Source organism: Panthera tigris, chromosome B2, assembly GCF_018350195.1.
Source record: "Panthera tigris isolate Pti1 chromosome B2, P.tigris_Pti1_mat1.1, whole genome shotgun sequence".
Taxonomy (NCBI): domain Eukaryota; kingdom Metazoa; phylum Chordata; class Mammalia; order Carnivora; family Felidae; genus Panthera; species Panthera tigris.
Genome location: NC_056664.1, coordinates 141,251,674 through 141,270,042, shown reverse-complemented (window position 1 = coordinate 141,270,042; position 18,369 = coordinate 141,251,674). Strand labels below are relative to the sequence as shown.

The following is an 18,369-nucleotide window of genomic DNA, read 5'->3' as shown; positions in this document are numbered from 1 at the left end:
AGGCGTGTCTGTCTAAAGGATTCTACAAATAAAGTCCCAAGTAGCTTTTGGTCCTAAGTAATCTTGGGAGTTCTTAGGAAAGGCTAAACCAACTGCTTTCATTTTGCCACTGTGTTTATTCTGCACTCCTTTTCCCAACGGCATCAATCCCTTGCTGAGAAAATGTGATAATTCCAGAAACTTCCACAGCCCGAGTTCTGAGAAGACTACTCCATCCCGCACTCTAAGGCCAGTCAGCTCCTGTCTTTCTTCTGATCTTGTAAGGCAGGCGCCTGCAGAAAGCAGGGCTAAGCTCCTCTCAGCCACCATCCGTGAGCTCCCTGACGGCTGAAACCCAACAGAAGGGGCTGCCTGCTGTGAGTCAGCCTGTCCATCAGGGCAAGAAGTCTCCCCTGGATAAGCTGCGGCTGTGTTTAGAACCCTTCCCAGAGGAACACAGTAAGGGGACAGTAGAGAAACAATGGTTCAGGGTTCAGAAGCCTGGTTTTAAGTCATGACAAGTTCTGTTACTGGATGCATCTGCCTCTCCCTGAATCATACCCCAAAGTTTCTTCTTCCCACAGGTAGGAATTTCAGCCACAGATGACTGGACTCAAGAGTGTCCAACCCCTGGGCTCTACGTTCCTCCATTACAACAATTACTCAGTCCAGAATGGAGTTCGTGAGCTCATCCTACCACCTGGAGTCAATGTGACACCGGGTACCATGGAGAGATGGGAGACCCAGAATTCCCTGTCCTTGAATGCCCCTGGTCTAGAGAGGCCAGAAACACACTTTAAGGTTATTAACAAGTCTGTGTAACAAGTGCCAAGTGATTTGATGGGCACTGTGCTCCTACACAGCTACTGAGGACAAGCAGAGTAATAGGATGAGATGTAGCAGGTTCCCAAGCACAAAAGCGGGTTTGGGGAAGGCGAGGACCAGACAGAAAGCAATCTGGAGTCTCCCAGAGTGGAGAGGGCACAGCTCGCCTGGGCCATGGCACGTCCCTCTGTGCCATTGGCCTGCCCCTGTCACTCCAGACTTTGACAACCATCCATGTGGATGGGGCCAGGCAGGACCACCACAGGCATGTTCCCGTCCCCTACAGCAGTCAGTGCAGTGTCACTGATGACGACAAACTTTCCTGAGAACACTAAGAAATCAAGGGCACCACCCACAATGAAGGACCAGGGCAGTGAATGGGCAGAATGGATCCCCGGCTCTAGTGTTTCTCAAAGTGTGGTCCCTGGACCAGCAGCTTCAGTACCCCCAGGGAAGCTTGTTAGAAATGCAGATTCTCGGGGCTCCTGGGTGGCTCCGTGGGTTAAGCATCCCACCCTTTATTTCAGCTCTGGTCACGATCTCACGGTTCATGAGTTCGAGCCCCATGTTGGGCTCTGTGCTAACAATGTGGAGCCTGCTTGGGATTCTCTCTCCCTCTCTCTCTGCCCCTCCCCCTGTCTGCTCCCCTCTCTCAAAATAAATAAACATTTAAAAAAAAAAAAAGAAAAGAAACGCAAACTCTCAGACTGAATGAAAATCTGTGGGGGTGGGGCAAGGAATCGGAGTGTGTGCACCCGATTCCTCCAGGGGATGCGTGGGTGCACGCAGGTGCGCTCCAGGTTAGGAGGCTCTGGCTTCCACTCATCTCCCTCGACTCCTTCTTGCTCGGGGTGCAGATGCCTGTGAGCCAACAAGGAAACAAGCCGCCACGGCCACGGGCGCCCTGCTTCCTGGGGCATCACGGCCTCCTGGAGTGGAAGGGCCCCAGGCAGAAGCCAAGCCTGGGACATTCTCTCAGGAGACCACCCTTCCACCAGCACCCCTTTGGTCTGGTCGCCTTAGGCCTCACATCCAGCCGTCACATCTGTCCTGCTGACACTGACCTGGACCTCTCCTCTGTGCTGTCACACAGTCCTGAGGCCACTGTGTGTCAGAAGCCTTGAGGAGGAGCCTCAGGAGGGAGGGGGTGGGCCAAATGGGGCGGGGGGGGGGGGCAGGCTTCCAGCCATGGGCTGAGTAAGGCATGGGAATAAAAGGCACAGCATAGGGAATACAGTCAATGGTACCATAATAGCTGGTACGGGGACAGACGGGGGCTACATCTGTGGTCGGCAAAGCAGAATATAGAGATGGGGAATCACTAGGTTGTACTCCTGAAACTAACGTAATCCTGTAGGTCAAGTATACTCAAATAATAAAACGATTCACACGCACACACGTACAGGGGAGCTGCAGTTGGGGGGGGTAGAATGAAACCAGCATTGGCGTAGGTGCACTGGGACTGACGGCCACTGCTGCTTTCAGGATCCCCTCTCTCTCCTCACCATCCTCCGAGTCTCTGCGGTAAGTGCACGCTTGGCCAATCGGTCCTGGCTGGTCCCTGACGCCACTAGTTTATGCTTGAAATCACAGATGGAGGTAGGGGAGTCGGCAGCAGGGACAGCCAGTCTCAAGGATGCGTGGCTGCGTGAGTCAAAGCAGAGTCTGCTCGGCACCCGAGAAAGTCCCGTAACCACGAATGGCATCTCGGCACCTGTCCCCGTGCGCCACTGGCCTCCCGTAGTTACGCTCTCCTCTGGACCGCCGCAACGGTCCCGCCGGGGGTCTTTACCTTTGGTCTCCCTGCTCCACACTGAAACCTCCTGCGCCTGTGTCGGGGCGGGTCACCCACCCCCGGAACCTGTCCACGCCATGGTCCACCGCGCTGCAGCCAGCTCCCTCCACCTCACCTGCAGACTGCGTGTGCAACACTTCCCAGAGTCAAGTGCAATGATGTCAAGCTGGTGGCTTGAAACTGGCCAAGACAGGAGTTTCACATCAGAGAAGTGGGCTAATGCTACAAATCCAAGCTTCTCTCTCCTGGCACTAAAAAATCTGCTTTATCAACCAATCACTGAGTGGGTCTCAAACATTCCCACACACTGGAGTCATCTAAGGGTCTTCAGAAAGTACTGATGCCCGGCTCCCACCCCCAGACGTTGTGATTGAATTGGGCTAGCAATGCAACCTGGGTATCAGGAGTTTTGTAAGCTACCCGGGCGAGTCTAAAGTGCAGCCTCACATGAAAAGATGCTCAACGTCGCTCCTTATCAGGGAAATACAAATCAAAACCACACTCAGATACCACCTCACGCCAGTCAGAGTGGCCAAAATGAAGAAATCAGGAGACTATAGATGCTGGCGAGGATGTGGAGAAACAGGAACCCTCTTGCACTGTTGGTGGGAATGCAAATTGGTGCAGCCGCTCTGGAAAGCAGTGTGGAGGTTCCTCAGAAAATTAAAAATAGACCTACCCTATGACCCAGCAATAGCACTGCTAGGAATTTATCCAAGGGATACAGGAGTACTGATGCATAGGGGCACCTGTACCCCAATGTTTATAGCGGCACTCTCAACAATAGCCAAATTATGGAAAGAGCCTAAATGTCCATCAACTGATGAATGGATAAAGAAATTGTGGTTTATATACACAATGGAATACTACGTGGCAATGAGAAAAAATGAAATATGGCCTTTTGTAGCAACATGGATGGAACTGGAGAGTGTGATGCTAAGTGAAATAAGCCATACAGAGAAAGACAGATACCATATGGTTTCACTCTTATGTGGATCCTGAGAAACATAACAGAAACCCATGGGGGAGGGGAAGAAAAAAAAAAAAGAGGTCAGAGTGGGAGGGAGCCAAAGCATAAGAGACTGTTAAAAACTGAGAACAAACTGAGGGTTGATGGGGGGTGGGAGGGAGGGCAGGGTGGGTGATGGGTATTGAGGAGGGCACCTTTTGGGATGAGCACTGGGTGTTGTATGGAAACCAATTTGACAGTAAATTTCATATATTAAAAAATAAAAAAATAAATAAATAAATAAAAAAAATAAAGTGCAGCCTCGTCAGAGCACCCTTCCTTCAGCAGCTCCTGGAGTAAAACGTAAGCTCCTTAGCGTAACGTGCAGAGCCCGTCTTGATCTGGCCCTTGCCTGCCTTTCCGGTCTGACCTCTGGTCGTGGCCCCCCCTGCCTTGGGCTGCAGGCAGCAAGCCATGCTGCTCCCTGGACGCACCGTGACCCCCAGGCTGCAGCGCCCGCACATGTAGACAGCTCTGCAAGGCTACCTTCCTTGTCTGATCCCTCCCGAGTCGGCTCAGACACCCACCCCCTCAGCTTGGGAGTGGGGGGCTGGCTCTCCCCGGAGAGGCCCCAGGGATCCTGGCCTTCCTCTCTCATGGGCTCTACTCACACGACACCATCATGACCCGTCCCCTTCGGGCTATGATGTGAAGCGCCCCCACGTACCCACAGACGCTCAGTGAGCCTGGTCACTGGGTCTCATGTCTTGATAGAGAGGTACGTGCACACTGTCCCCACCTCACAGGCCTCATGGAGACGGGGGAAGCTCTCACACCACTCTCTGGGTGCAAAGAGCCACGCTCTCCCAACGCAACTTGTGTTCTCTTCTCTTGGTTATTATTTTTTATGTTAACAATACCAACAGCTACCACTTATGTGCTCTCCGGGTTCTGGACACTGCACTGAAGTCTACTGTGTGCTATGATAGCTCCATAACCCCAGGAGGTTGATTGTTAACCCCGCTTCCAGAAGAGTAAACTAAGGTTTAGCAAAAATAGGAACTTCTCAGGGCTTTCTTTTTTGAGATAAGAACTTTTTTCCTGAGATAAAAACTTGTTGAAAGTATACGGTCCCTAAGAAGGGGAGCCAGAATTTGAATGGCAACCAGGTCCCATAACTGGTAAAGTTTATGCTTGGAATCACATGAGAAGCTACCTTGCGATCTTGTTTCTTTCGGTGATGGTTGCTGGTAAGGAGCCGCAAACAATCACACGAGACCCGGGGGCCGCGGTGCACGTGCAACTCTATCCTGGGTTCGGTTCCTTTTCATTACGAGTATCTTTCCCTCACCCCAACCTCTTCATTGTTTTTGAAACTGTTGTGATGGCAATGGAGTACTTCGTGGCAATGAGAAAGAATGAAACATGGCCCTTTGTAGCAACATGGATGGAACTGGAGGGTGTTATGCTAAGTGAAATAAGCCATACAGACAAAGACAGATACCGTGTTTTCACTCTTATGGGGATCCTGAGAAACTTAACAGAAACCCATGGGGGAGGGGAAGAAAAAAAAAGAGGTTAGAATGGGAGAGAGCCAAAGCATAAGAGACTCTTAAAAACTGAGAACAAACTGAGGGTTGATGGGGGGTGGGAGGGAGGGGGGGGTGGGTGATGGGTATTGAGGAGGGCACCTTTTGGGATGAGCACTGGGTGTTGTATGGAAACCAATTTGACAATAAATTTCATATATTGAAGAAGAAAGAAAGAAAGAAAGAAACTGTTGTGATGGCTTATAGAGATCCTTTTTGGGACCAAAAACGAAAAAAAGAAGTACAACCACACAAATGAGCACACACGGTGCCATGTTCCAGAAGCCTAGTAAATGGGTCTAACAGGGAGGAAGTGAATGTAGACGAGGTGGGAAGGACAAAGGGGACGAATCTACTGTGCATCCTCCTCCGGCTGGTGATGTCATACGAAGCTTCAAAACAGAGACCTAACTCACCTTTGCGAGACATTTCTGCACACATGTTACAGGGGAGGAAGATTCTAAAGTGACACTTGGCGGGGGGCGGGGGGAGGTGGTGGGGGGAGATGCCTGGGTGGTTCAGTCAGTTAAATGTCTGACTCTGGATTTTGGCTCGGGTCATGATCTCTCAGTTTGTGAGTTTGAGCCCTGCATCGGGCTCTGTGCTGACAGTGCAGAGCCTGCTTAGGATTTTCTCTCTCTGCCCTCCCCTCCTCACTTTCTCTCTCTCTCTAAAAATAAATAAATAAACTTTAAAAAAATTCTTAAAGTGACATGGGGAGCAAAATCTTCAATGGACTAAGAGTATATTACAAATATACTCTCAGGGGTGCCTGGGTGACTCAGTCGGTTAGGTGTTCGACTTTGGCTCAGGTCAGGATCTCGCAGTTCATGGGTTCAAGTCCCATGTCCGGCTCTGTGCTGACAGCTCAGAGCCTGGAGCCTGCTTCAGATTCTGTGTCTCCCCTGCTCACGTTCTGTCTCTCCCTCTCTCAAAAAATAAACAAACATTTTTAAAAATTAAAAAAAAAATTTTTTTTAAAGTTTAAAAAATATACTCTCTATCTAACCATACCAAGAGAGCCATTAGCTTCAAGGGTAAAATTTCAGTGTGGTGATTTATAAACTGTAAACCTATTTACATGGTAAAGATGAGATTGTTAAAGGTACACGGTTGCCAGAAATGGCACCAGATCCAGGAGTTTACAAGGAAGGCACCGTGGCTGTGAAACCATGCAGACTCATCACTCTGAGTCTTCTCTGCCTGCCCCCACCCTATGCCCTAAACCCGGCAGGGCTCATTGGTTCCCGGGGACAGCCCCGTGAGGGTGCTACCCGCCAATTTAAGACACGAACCATTCACCCAAAAATCTTTGCATCTTTCAAGTCACCTAAGAAGGGGGTGGGGGGTTCCAAATGGAGTAAAACAACCAGAATCAATCTTCAGGCTTAGCTATTGAGAGTTCAGGGAGGGGCACTGCAGAGCATCACTGAAAGCTGCCCCCTGGTCCCCTGTGAAGATGATCTAATCTCTCTTTGATGGTGGACGGGATTTAGAGGATAAACACGGGTGTCAGACCCAAAGGTTAGCAAAATCCTTAATAAGATTAATGGACACTAAAGCCTTTTGAAACCTATTCTGTAGAAACCACGGAGGCTCTGGAGAAGCACAAGTGTTATGAGTCTAAAAGGGGGTATCATTGCCAAAAAGCGGGCCAGCCAAGCCCCACGGACACTGCCCGTGTCAGATGGAGGGACAGCTGCTTCATGGCAGGGTCAGGCTGCATCTGGGGCCTCCAGTGGGTCAGGCCGGGGACCAAAGTTAGGGGACTGACAAACCAGTGTTGCTTTGCTTTGGGAAGAGGGAGACCAGAACATGGAGAGTCCGAAAAACGGGATGGAAGATCCCAAAGAGCCGGAATGCCTCAGACAAGACACAAGGGACTCCTCCTCGAAGGTCTGGGGCAGCAGACTCACTCTGGGGCGTCCCCTGCAACGCCCTGCAGACAGACACATAGCGTGCAAGGCAAGGAGGAACTCAGCATCTCAGAGATCTTGGAATAAGGACCCACGACTGGGTGCAAGGAAGAAGGGGATGAATTTCAAAGGCTCCTTCCCAAATCCCAAGACTACCATGATTGCCCCCAATTTCTGGATTTCTTAAAATCTTCACAGGAAACACAACATGGTCTCCTGCTTCCTTTTTACCCATCATTTGACATTTGCTAAATACAGAGTTCCAGGAGTTTCAGAAGGAAAACTCTGAATCTAAAGAAAGTCAAGTTTCAAAAACCCTTTTGGAATGTTCTGGAACAGGCAAATCTATAGAGATAGAAAGTAGACTAGCAGTTGCCTAGGCCTGGGGGAGAGCTGGGAGGGTGGTGGGGGTCGAGGTGACGGCCAGTGGGCACAGGGCTTTTGGTGGGGATGAGTCCTCTAAAATTAGGCCATGATGATAGTTATATGACTGTGTAAATGCACTAAGAACCATTGAATTGTACACTTCAAAATTTTTTTAAAGAGAAAGAGACAGAGCGCGAGTGGGGGAAGTGCAGAGAGAGACACACAGAATCCAAAGCAGGCTCCAGGCTCTGAGCTGTCAGCACAGAGCCCGACGCGAGGCTCGAACTCATAGACCACGAGATCATGACCTGAGCTGAAGTCGGGCGCTCAACCGACTGAGCCACCCAGGCACCCCTGAATTGTACACTTTAAATGGGTGACGTTTATGGCATGTAAATTGTATCACAATAAAGCCATTAAAAAAAAACTAACTCTTTCGGGATGAACTATTCTCCATGTGACAATCATCGTCACGTGTGCCTCTCTATGCCACCACTCAATGCCACCAGCCATCCCCATACGTCTTCGCTGTTCCTTTCGGATAGAAAGACTGATGCTAAAAAAGCTTCCCCCTCCCCAGAGGTCACACCCCACATGACACTCATCCCTCCACCTCACTGCACAATGACAGCCATGTGGACAAAGTGCCTTCTGCTGACATGGGGTCAAGTCAAGGTCCGGGAGAGACCCGGCTGTGTCAAACACCCCCAAGAACCTGGCAGATGGCCCTGAGCGTTTTCAGGCACCACTGACGACCCAACCGCCATCACACAGAGCCCTCGGTAAGAGGAGCCGAAGCCACACCTGGGCAGAGAGGTCTTCTGAGCACAGACGATCACTCAGGCCAGGGAGAAAGATCTGGGGTCGATGGTAAGGAGCCTCAGGTCCACTTGGTCCATGACCCTCCTGGGAAGGAACTCACTGGATGAGGCAGTGCAGAGTTCCATTGACGACAAACGTGTTCTTGGAACGTGGCAACACCACACCCTGAACTCTTCCCAGGAGACAGAATGCCAAATACCCCTGGCACTGACCCCAGCCCTGTTTTAGACCACAAGGTGTATTTTTAGAAATCATGGGAATGTTCCGTGCAATTCTCACGTGGCCCCACAACAAGCATCTCCAAACTTCAGACCTGCTGCATGGCTACTAGGGCCTGAAAACCTTTTAAAGCCCTGTATGATGGTCACAGCTCTCAAAAACCATCTTTGGCCAAGTTCTCAATACACTCAACCTGGGGACTAACAAAGTAATTCTACTCAATTACGTTATACGGCTCGCTTATCAGCAAAGACCTTCCTTCCCACTTCACCTGCATCAACAGCAAGCTTAGGATCAGAAAATTACATACAATGTATACGTTTCTGTATATAAACACGATACACACATGCGTGTACAGGTGCACACAGGTATTCACACTTTGGTAGCTCAGTTCAATCCAATTGGGCTGAGGAACAAGCCTCAAAACCGCGCTGTGAAGGAAACACGGTGAAAAGAAACAAACTACAGCTGTTCGGAAGAGAAGGGCAGGTGAACAATAATACTTACTTTTTTTTTTTCCTTTAAGGTGGACTTACTCTTTTCATTACGTACCTGAAGCCCTGGCTGCTCCCAAAACAGCGGAACGGAGCCCCTGATCTGGACAAAAGACGACACTCCATCATCCATGTAAATCGTCTGCACCGCAAGGAAACATAAAGGAAAAGTATTCCTCAATGAAACTGAATGTCCTGGGGCTGGGTAACGGGATCCGGCCACCTGAGACCCGACACCGGCCAGAATGAAGGGCAGACAGCGGACTTCTGCGCCCTCTGCTCCTCTGGCCAGCGTGGCCTTGCTGTTCCCTGACCCGCAGGCCGGCCCCGTGTGCTCACGGGCATGCTGGCAGCCGACCAGCCTCAGAGGAGCCTGGAGCGGGCCTGGGGCCTCCGGGGGAGGGCTGCAGCCAACCGGGAATAAACACAGCCTTTCCCAGCTCCCTGGAAAGCCCAGCAAGGCCTCCCCACACCCCATTTCAGCAATAGAAGCAAAAGTACTCCGGAATTTAACTGAGACCTTCCTTAGAGCCTTCTATTTTCACCTTGTCACCTAGCCAAGTAGCAGCGGGCAACTGGAAAAGGATGGATGAAATGAACAAGCTACAGCCAAAAGACCTAGGTGACTACACTTGTCAGCCCTGCACTTGACAAGGCAGGCTTGAACTTGTAGGTGCTCCTGGCCCTGTGCCACCGTGTTCTTCAACCCGACACTAAGTCCACATACACTGCACGGAAGCAAAGGATACTTACACGCTAAAGAACAGACCACCTCCTCTCCCCCCACACACACGGTTACTGCAGAATGTACCAACTCCTCATGTGCCCGCGGGCCCCCTCAAACCATAGTGCTGGGTAGTTTTAAAGGGACAAAAAGTGCAGGTCCGAGCATCACGAGGGGACACTGTGGCAGTTATCAGATGCACTGCCCTTTATCTGAGTAATTCTACCCTGGCCTGGCAGGGCCAGCCCGGCCAACCCTGCTGATCCTTTCCATTTCTTACCAGGCTGCTCCCTTACAGGGTAGCTTTCCATGCTTCTAGATCACGCTCAGATCACACATGCATTAGTAATTCTGCAGCGCAGGACCTGAACATCAGACCTGCAGGTCCCCAGACAACAGGAATGACGAGCCTGGCAGCCACAGAGCTGAGCGAAACTCCTATCCCCTAATTTCCAAAGGGAAAAGCACTGGTTAAGAACTTCTCTGTTTCCAGATACTGACTACCAGCAAATTTGCTAGCCCTTACTATTTTACTAAAAATAAACCAAAAAACAAAAAAAGAAAGAAAAAGGAGAAAGTAGCAGATTGCTTAAACTACCGTAGGCATCACTGGCTACCCTGAGATTAAGAGCATATGGGTCTAGGGGCGCCTGGGTGGCTCAGTCAGTTAAGCATCTGACTTCGGCTCAGGTCATGTTCTCATAGCAACATGAGTTCGAGCCCCGTGTTGGACTCTGTGTTGACAGCTCAGAGCCTGGAGCCTGGAGCCTGCTCTGGATTTTGTGTCTCCTTCTTTTCTGCCCCTCCCCCAATTACTCTCCCTCTCTCTCCTTCAAAAATAAACATTTTAAAAATATATTTAAAAAAATTAAAAATAAAAGAGCACATGGGTCTGGGGGCACCCGGGTGACTCAGTCGGTTGAGTGTCCCCCACTCTTGATTTTGGCTCAGATCATAATCTCACAGTTTGACCCCACGTCAGGCTCTGCGTTGACAGCTCGGAACCTGCCTTGGGATTCTCTGTCTTCCTCTCTCTGTGCCCCTCCCGTTTGTGCGCTTGCTCATGCTCTCTCAAAAATAAACATTTTTAAAAACCTTAAAAAAATAAAAATAAAGAAAGAACATACGGATCCAGAATGCTGAGAAAGAAACCAATTTAGCCAACATTTCTCTATAAAGATAGCCCTCAGCAGTGCCAGGACATGATTTAAGCTATGGAACTATGACCCTTCACTCGAAGACATGCTAATGCAGCTATTTCCAGCATTAGACCACGCTCCTCTTGAGCTAGAACTTGCACAGGCAGAACCAGCTTCAGAAAACACCCGCCGAGAGTCCCCACACCCTAGACCCCACTCCTGGGAGAGGAAGGAAAGATGCCTCTGGATTTCTCCACTGCTCCCTCCCACATGAAGACTTTCTAGTTCTCTGTCCTGTTCATCATCAGGGCCACCTTCTTTGTTCCCAAGGTAGTAAGACAAACCTGACCATCGAACACCAGCAGTGGATTTGTGGTGCTTTCCTTTTCTGAGCTAAAGAACATAGGTTTTAATACTAGTGGCAGACTGATGCCTCAACTCACAGAGGGCATCTGGATCCCAGGGGAAGGAGAGGAGGGTGGAGTGTGAACGTGGGTCAGCACGTGGGCTCTGGGACAGCACCTTCCACCTGCCAGCTTCCATGTGCCCTGCAGGGTGACCCTGGGCATGTTAACCACGTTGGGCCTCGATTTCCCTCTCTCAAGGGAGTTACTGCCATCTGGTCCCAGGGAGGAGTAAATGAGTATCAAGGGAACGGGATCCCAGTGCTGGGCAGTGGCTCATGGCTCTTCAGGCCAGGGAAGCACTGCCCAGGAGTGTGGACGAGGCCCCTGCAGACGACTGACCAGGGCAGGGTCAGAGCACCGGGGGAGCAGGGCTTAGGCTGTGGGGACAGGGAGTGTAGGGTCAGACAAGGGGTGGGAGGGAGACCACAGGGCATTTCAGGAAGGAGGGAGTCCACCATGGCTAAGTGGTGGTGAGGCCAGGCCTGGGACCCCCCTGGTCTTGTCTTGGCAACTCTGAGAAGCCCCTTTCACAGAGTGGTGGGAGCAGAAAGCCAGCGACCCTGAAGAGAAAGGGATAATGCAGGAAGACTCACAACCCAGCAGATACACTTTTGTCTTCTATTTGCTGAACTTGTACCTCCAGGTGAGGCATTTACAAGCCAATTCTTTCCAAGTCTGCTGCATTCTTGGGAGGACACGCAGTCATCCTGCCCTCCCTGGATTAATCAGTGGCCTTATCTTCAATAGCCAAATATTTTTCATCTTTTTCACTTTTGATAGACCAAAGGGACTTTTTTGGTTTTGTCTTTCTGCATGGTGAGTCACAGCTGCAGAGCAATCCCACCAGGTATGACTCACGGCAGAGCTGAAAGGACTCCAGGTTTCTTCCCAGGGAGACTGAGATGTGGTCCACACCTGCACACACGCATGCACACACACCACACACACAAATGCACACACACGAAACACCCCCCACGAACATGCACTCACACCACACACAAATGCACACACATGAAATACTCCCCCCACAAACACGCACTCACATACCACACACAAATGTACACACACACACAACCCCCCCCACACACACACCCCCCAACATGCACACACATACAGCCTGCCTTGGAGAAGAAAGCTTGTTCCTTCCTCTTAGGAAAAATGTTAAAGCAAGGCAGAGTGGGTGCACTGAAAGCACCCCTCTCTTCTGGCTCCCTGAGTGTTTAATTCAGGGGAGACCCTGCCTCACAGGACCAGCCTGCTCTGTCCTGCCATTTGCAAAGGAGCACAGCGTGGCAATTCATGAGCCGCCTTTATGCATTTACTGAAGGACTTCCACTCCCAGGTGGCCACAAGCTTGGGTCTGAAGAGTCACACTTCTGTAGCAGGGTCCTCAGCCAGACGTGACCTATGGGCAGCCACCGAGGGTGGGGGTGGGGGCAAGCAGTCCCAGCTGGGGCTCCTTCCCGCTGTGGCTCCACGCCAATCTCCTCCAAGATGCTGCCTACCACTCTCTGGTGACGAACCCACATTTCAAGGCCCGCCATTTCTTCAAACGTCAGGTCACAAAGCAGGCGACACCATGCTACTTGGAAGAATGGCCCCCACTCTGCCTACTGCATCAGTCTGATTCCAAGCCCGCAGGATGCGATCAGTGCACAATCTGCCGTCACCAGGAGCAAAGCCACCAAGACTGCAGGGAGGTACACTCTGCCCCGGGACACCATGCGGACCCGGACCTCACGGTCTCTGGCCCGCAAATGTGGGGGAGCAGAGCATGCAGGGCCCCCGTCAGATCCCCGCAGCCCTGGATGGGCCAACTTCAACGGGGTTACAGGCTTCCCAGACGCTTACTGTGCATCACATGTCACGTGCATCTCCCCAAGCTGAGCCAAGTGGATGCCGCAGGCTGAGCTCCCTCCCCAGGAGGATGCTCAGAAGTGCCTTCACCAGCGGGAGGTAGGGGAGGGGAGGAAGGCAGCACTGTGCTTGGCAGGAACACTGGTTAAGTACATTATTTCACTGAGGAAAAGATTTTTATGTTATAAAAAAAACAATTTAGATCAACCCTAAGTACTTCTATTGCTACAGAGTGCCGCAAACAAAACCATTCCCTGATGGCAGGGACGGAGAGCAAGGGGCTCTCTCGTGCCAGTGGGAGCAACACGAGTCTCTTGAATCTCTTGCTTCCCGGGAGCACCTGCCTTCCTTCAGCCACGCTCATCCTGCCTCTGAGAACATTTCAGGAAAGGGGACGATGCACCTACAGCAGACGCTGCCTGGAGCTGGCTTCGGGGAGCGGCTGGTGACCACGCCCCCTGGGGAGCTGTGCTGGGTCCCCAGGGTATCATCAGGGTGTCCCTCAGCAGGATGCTTTCCTGGGGGAAGCACACGCTTTCACCACTCTCCTCAGTTTCATCTGTGTCCTCTTCTCCCCCGGTGGCTTCCCTACCCGGTGCTTCGTGTGTGTCTCCCCAACCTCACTTGTCTGTTGGCTTTCCCTTCTCCCTGCAGGCAGGACCCTGCAGCTGAGCGCCAGCCGAGGGAGGCACTCCCAGGAGGCTGAAGGCACCTGTCCTGTTCCTGCTGCGTCCCTGCCTGGGCAGGCTCACCATCAACATCAGCTGAGGGGCTCAGGGTTGGCTCCCGTGTTGCCAATGAGGACACATGTGGAATCACCTCTGGGCACTGAGTCCTCCCCGCCGCCACCCCCACCGTGGTGTTCACACTGTCTGGGGCTCTCTGAAGGCACGAATCATCCTGGGCGCCTACTTCCCACAGCGGAGAGCCTGTGGTCTGTCGGGAGTAGCCCCACAGAGAACAGCTTTGGGTGCGAGGCCAGCACAACCCCCTTGCCCTGTTACCTGTCTGGTAAAAGTGACATCACCGTGGGGCCAAGTAGCTACATGTTGGTCCCGGATGGGGGCCGCATTCCCAGCTGCCTGCCATCTCTGGATGAAATAACCAGAGCAAAGGCCCCAGCCCCAACCAGTCTATAGAAAAATGAGAAAAGCAGACACTACTGAGATTTTTTTCATAAAGCTAAATGTGCTGCGTTTAGAGCACAATTCTTTAACATTGAATTATGTCTTTGTTATGGGTCGAATTGTGTCCCCCAAATAGACATGTTGGAGTCCTAATCCCAGCACCTTGGAATGTGACCTTATTTGAAGGCAGTCACTACAGATGCAGTTAGTAAAGATAGGGCACACTAGATAGGGTGGGTCCCCTTGTTACAGGGCAAAGGGACATTCCGGAAGAGGACAGCACGTGGAGGTGAGGCAGAGACAGAGGGCTGCGACCACGGGGCCCTCCTCTAGAGGGAAGAGACAGGAAGGATCGTCCTCTAGAACTTTCAGAGGGAGCACAGTCTTGCCAGCCCCTGGATTTTGGACCTTTGGGCTCCAGAACCGTGAGACAATCAATTCTAGTTTTCTTAAGCCCCCTGTTTGTGGCACTTTCTTACAGCAGCCTGAGGAAACGCCTACCACTGACTTACATTTTCAGTGTTAACGTGCCTAATCTTTCAGGAACGACGACGGTGAAAGGGAGGACAGCTGCTTTTCTGATGAGTAAGATACAACAGAGGAGACCCGAGACCCCAATTTGTTTTTTTTAAATGACTGAGTTTCTTTGGCCATAAATTTTGACTTTTTTTTTTTTTTTAAGTTTACTTATTTACTTAGAGACAGGCAGTGGCCTGCCCCCAGTTCCCGGCACTGCACCCAGCCCATAGCGGGAGATAAACAATAAAGATTTGTTGAACGAACTGCATGATTCAAAGGCTCATAACCCAAGGATAAAAATTGGGATGGAAATGCAGGTAACGGGAATGCAGGTGGGGCATGTGAACAAAAGGAAGTAGTTTTCATCGTGTACACACGAGCGAGAAAAAAGAAACTGGCCTTCGTTTAGGGCCCGTGTTTTCTCTGACATTTTTAACCGGATGTTACTTATGGCCTCATCTGCATCCAGGAGAGCAGGCAGAGTGAACAGAAGTCATAGGCAAGAAACTGCCCTTGGTGCTCACCGTTAGCTCCTGTTCCAAAGTCCTCCCACTCAGCACCTGACTCTAGGAGGACCTCCTCCCCTGAAGCCCAAGCCCACGGCTGCTGACACAGAGAAAGCAGGTGCTCCCTGTTGGGATGAGCACTGGGTGTTGTATGGAAACCAATTTGACAATAAATTTCATGAAGGGGAAGGGGAAGGGGAAGGGGAAGGGAGGGAAGGGGAAGGGGAAGGGGAAGGGAGGGAAGGGGAAGGGGAAGGGGAAGGGGAAGGGGAAGGGGAAGGGGAAGGGGAAGGGGAAGGGGAAGGGGAAGGGAAGGAAAGAAAGAAAACAGGTGCTCAAATCCGTGAATGACCCGGGCTAAAGTCCTGGTAGGAAACACCTCTCCCAGCTGCAGGAAGGAGGGGTTGCAGAGACACATCCCCACTAAATAAACACAGGCTGTTTGCAGCTTGACAGCCACAGCCACACTGCACCTGTGCCTTTCGTGGGGGCTGACCTTACTTACAATTTATTCTACCTGTTAGTCCACCAAGTGGCATTATCCTACAGATCTGCCACCCAGAGAGGGGGGAAAAAAACCAGTGTGAGACAGCATCTCTGGGAATGAGAACAGAATTAAGGGGCAAAAAAATCAATGAGAGACTAAGCAGATGGTTATATTCAAGGAAGCTGAAAGCAAATGCCGCTTAACGCTCAGATTTCACAACTCCCAGGTGCTAAGACATGCTCCCGTTGATTTAGAATGAAAACCTGTTTGTTCCCTCATCCTCGCCGTATTGATCTACTTTTTGCCTTAAGATCCTGTTGGATCATCCACCACCTGCCCTCTTAAACAGCCTGCCACCCTTTATGACCACGGCAAAAACGCCGCTTCCTTTTAGCTGCAAGTACCTCGGGTGAGCAGAAGTGGATCAAGAAAGCCGCCCCCGGCAAACCGGAGGCCACACTTGCAGGCAGAGCCCCTGTGACTCACTCTGTTCTCCAGAGGAAGGAGCCACGATCCCCAGAAACGACCTCCAAACATGCCTGGCCCTCTTCTGTCCCAAATGGAAACGCATGTGCGCGGCTGCGTCCCCGCCGCACCACCGGGCGCCACTGACCTGCTCTGTCTCCACGAAGTTGGATACGTGGCCGTCGTCGTTCACGCCGCGGGTGTGGAAGCGAGCGCCGGCGCGCTCGCAGCTGATGCGGGAAATGAGGCAGGCCTTGGCCTGCTTGTGTGAAGCGTAGACGGTACGGATGGACACCACCCCGCAGATGACCTTCAGCAGCCAGTCACAGCAGCTCACCTGGTGCTGCCTCAGGGGCACGTGCAGCAGCTGGTTCCTGCAAAGCGGAGCCCACAGAGCCTCGGGTCGGCACACACGCTCCCGGAAACACTGTGCCCAAAGCAAGTGGGGCGGGGCCCCCGCAGGATGGGGTGCAGGTGCCCGCCACGAACTTGGCGCTCCGGGCGCGTGGCCCGGAGGTTCACATGCTTCCGAGACCCCCACCCCCGCAAGCAGCGGGCCGCGGAGCCCCATAGCAGCAGCAGCAGCAGCGGGGACGGCCTGGAGCCGCTGCCGAAGTCCGTATCGGGGAATGGAAGCCGAGCCAGGAGTGCGAGCCAACCATCACCTTCCAGGGACTGTCAGAGAAGCCTCCCTTTAGATCCCTGGCCTCCGCACTTTTAAATCAGAAGTCCCATCAGTCAAAAAAATTAATCATAGGTTTTGCCCTTAAATAATAAATGATAAAAATAATCATTAAATACACGTATGCTGGCTTAAATTACATACGTAACACGTGAGGTCTATCCTGTCCCAACGAGAGCACTAGGAAGCAATCCAAAATAAAAAAAGGAGACAAAAATAAAACAAGGAAAGTTCCAGCCCTCCTCCCTACACCCGTGGATTGTTCTGGGCCTCTGGGGACCCCTGGTGTCCGTGATGATAAGGAGGGGGATAAAAGCCAACATTTACCAAGGGCACTGAGCACCAATCTAAGTGCTTTGGGATGGATTGGCTCACTTCATCCTCCATAGGCCCTATGTGAAAGCTATTACCATTCAGCCCATCTTACAGATAGAGAAACTGAGGCACGGAGAAGTGAAGGACTTGCCCAAGGTCACAGAACCAGCAAGCAGCAGCGAGCAGCTGGGAGCCTGCCCTCTTCACTGCTCTGCCAGGCCCAGGCCTATCTCCTCTCCCAGTGAAGGCCCCACGCGTACAGCCACACCCCTGCTGGCCACAGCCTTCTGCTCTGTCTCAGCTTCCCCACACCCACTCGACCTTACTCCGCTCAAGCGGCCTCTCTGAGAAATGAGGCCTCGGAGGGGTGCCAGGACCCCCGACCCCGCCGGCTGAGCTCCATTCCAGGTGCTCAGGGCACAGAGCAGCACCTTCAGATGCCTCTCAGACCCTCCCAGGGAGGCAGGAGCCTTCACAGAAGACTCTCTCCCATGGGGTAGTAAGCAAATCTAGATCACAATGCCCTATCTGTTTAAAAAAGGCAGCACTGTTCCTGCCCTAGAGCCTTCCTCAAAGAGAGCAGCCTTCTCTCATTTCTTCCAAAGCGTGTTGTGCTCCTCCTTGTCTCCGGTGGCTCCTCCCAGCAGCAGGGACTCCCCAGGTCTCAGGCCAGGCTCCCCCACTGTGAGCACAAACACTTGCACCTGGGCGCTGAGACACGGACCCCCCCCCCCCCACCCTCAGGGAGTGGCCACGTGGGTCCCCTTCTGAGCTCTCGCTGCCACAGTGCTGGTCTGCCTGAAAGATGACAATCACCGAGACCTCCTTTACAAAACACATTTTCCTCTGAATCACTCTCTAAAATTCAGACGATGAACCCGCTTTAGTAGCAAATTAAATCTGCATATGGTATCAAGGCAAAGCCTCCAGAACATTCCAGTCTTCCGGCCCCACAGCTATGGCAGCCGTCAGTCACCAGAGGTCAGGTAAAGGAGGCTTTTGCCAAATAGTCAACTCTGAATCCCTGTTTGTAGTCACACTGGCCTGGCGCTCTGTAGGAGGACGGCTCCTTTCCTCGGAGGGAGAGACCCAGATCTGTGAAGGAAAAGTGCTTTGAGTTTCCTCCCAGGCTTCCATTGTTCTGGGAGGCAGTTATCAGTGGGGTCAATTACCAGCCAGGAAAAACC

At 51.8% G+C, this 18,369-nt stretch overlaps 1 protein-coding gene across 2 annotated transcripts in view; it reads right to left on the bottom strand.

Moving 5' to 3' along the window:
* Nucleotides 1-18,369, bottom strand: part of SYNJ2 (synaptojanin 2) — a 104,519-nt gene that overhangs the window by 47,445 nt on the left and 38,705 nt on the right. For both annotated transcript variants that reach the window (XM_042987406.1, XM_042987407.1), the window contains exons 4-5: nt 16,334-16,559; nt 9,013-9,096 (exon numbers count right to left, since the gene is read on the bottom strand). In XM_042987406.1, coding sequence (XP_042843340.1) covers nt 9,013-9,096; nt 16,334-16,559 — 310 coding nt within the window. The remainder of the gene's footprint in view (nt 1-9,012; nt 9,097-16,333; nt 16,560-18,369) is intronic.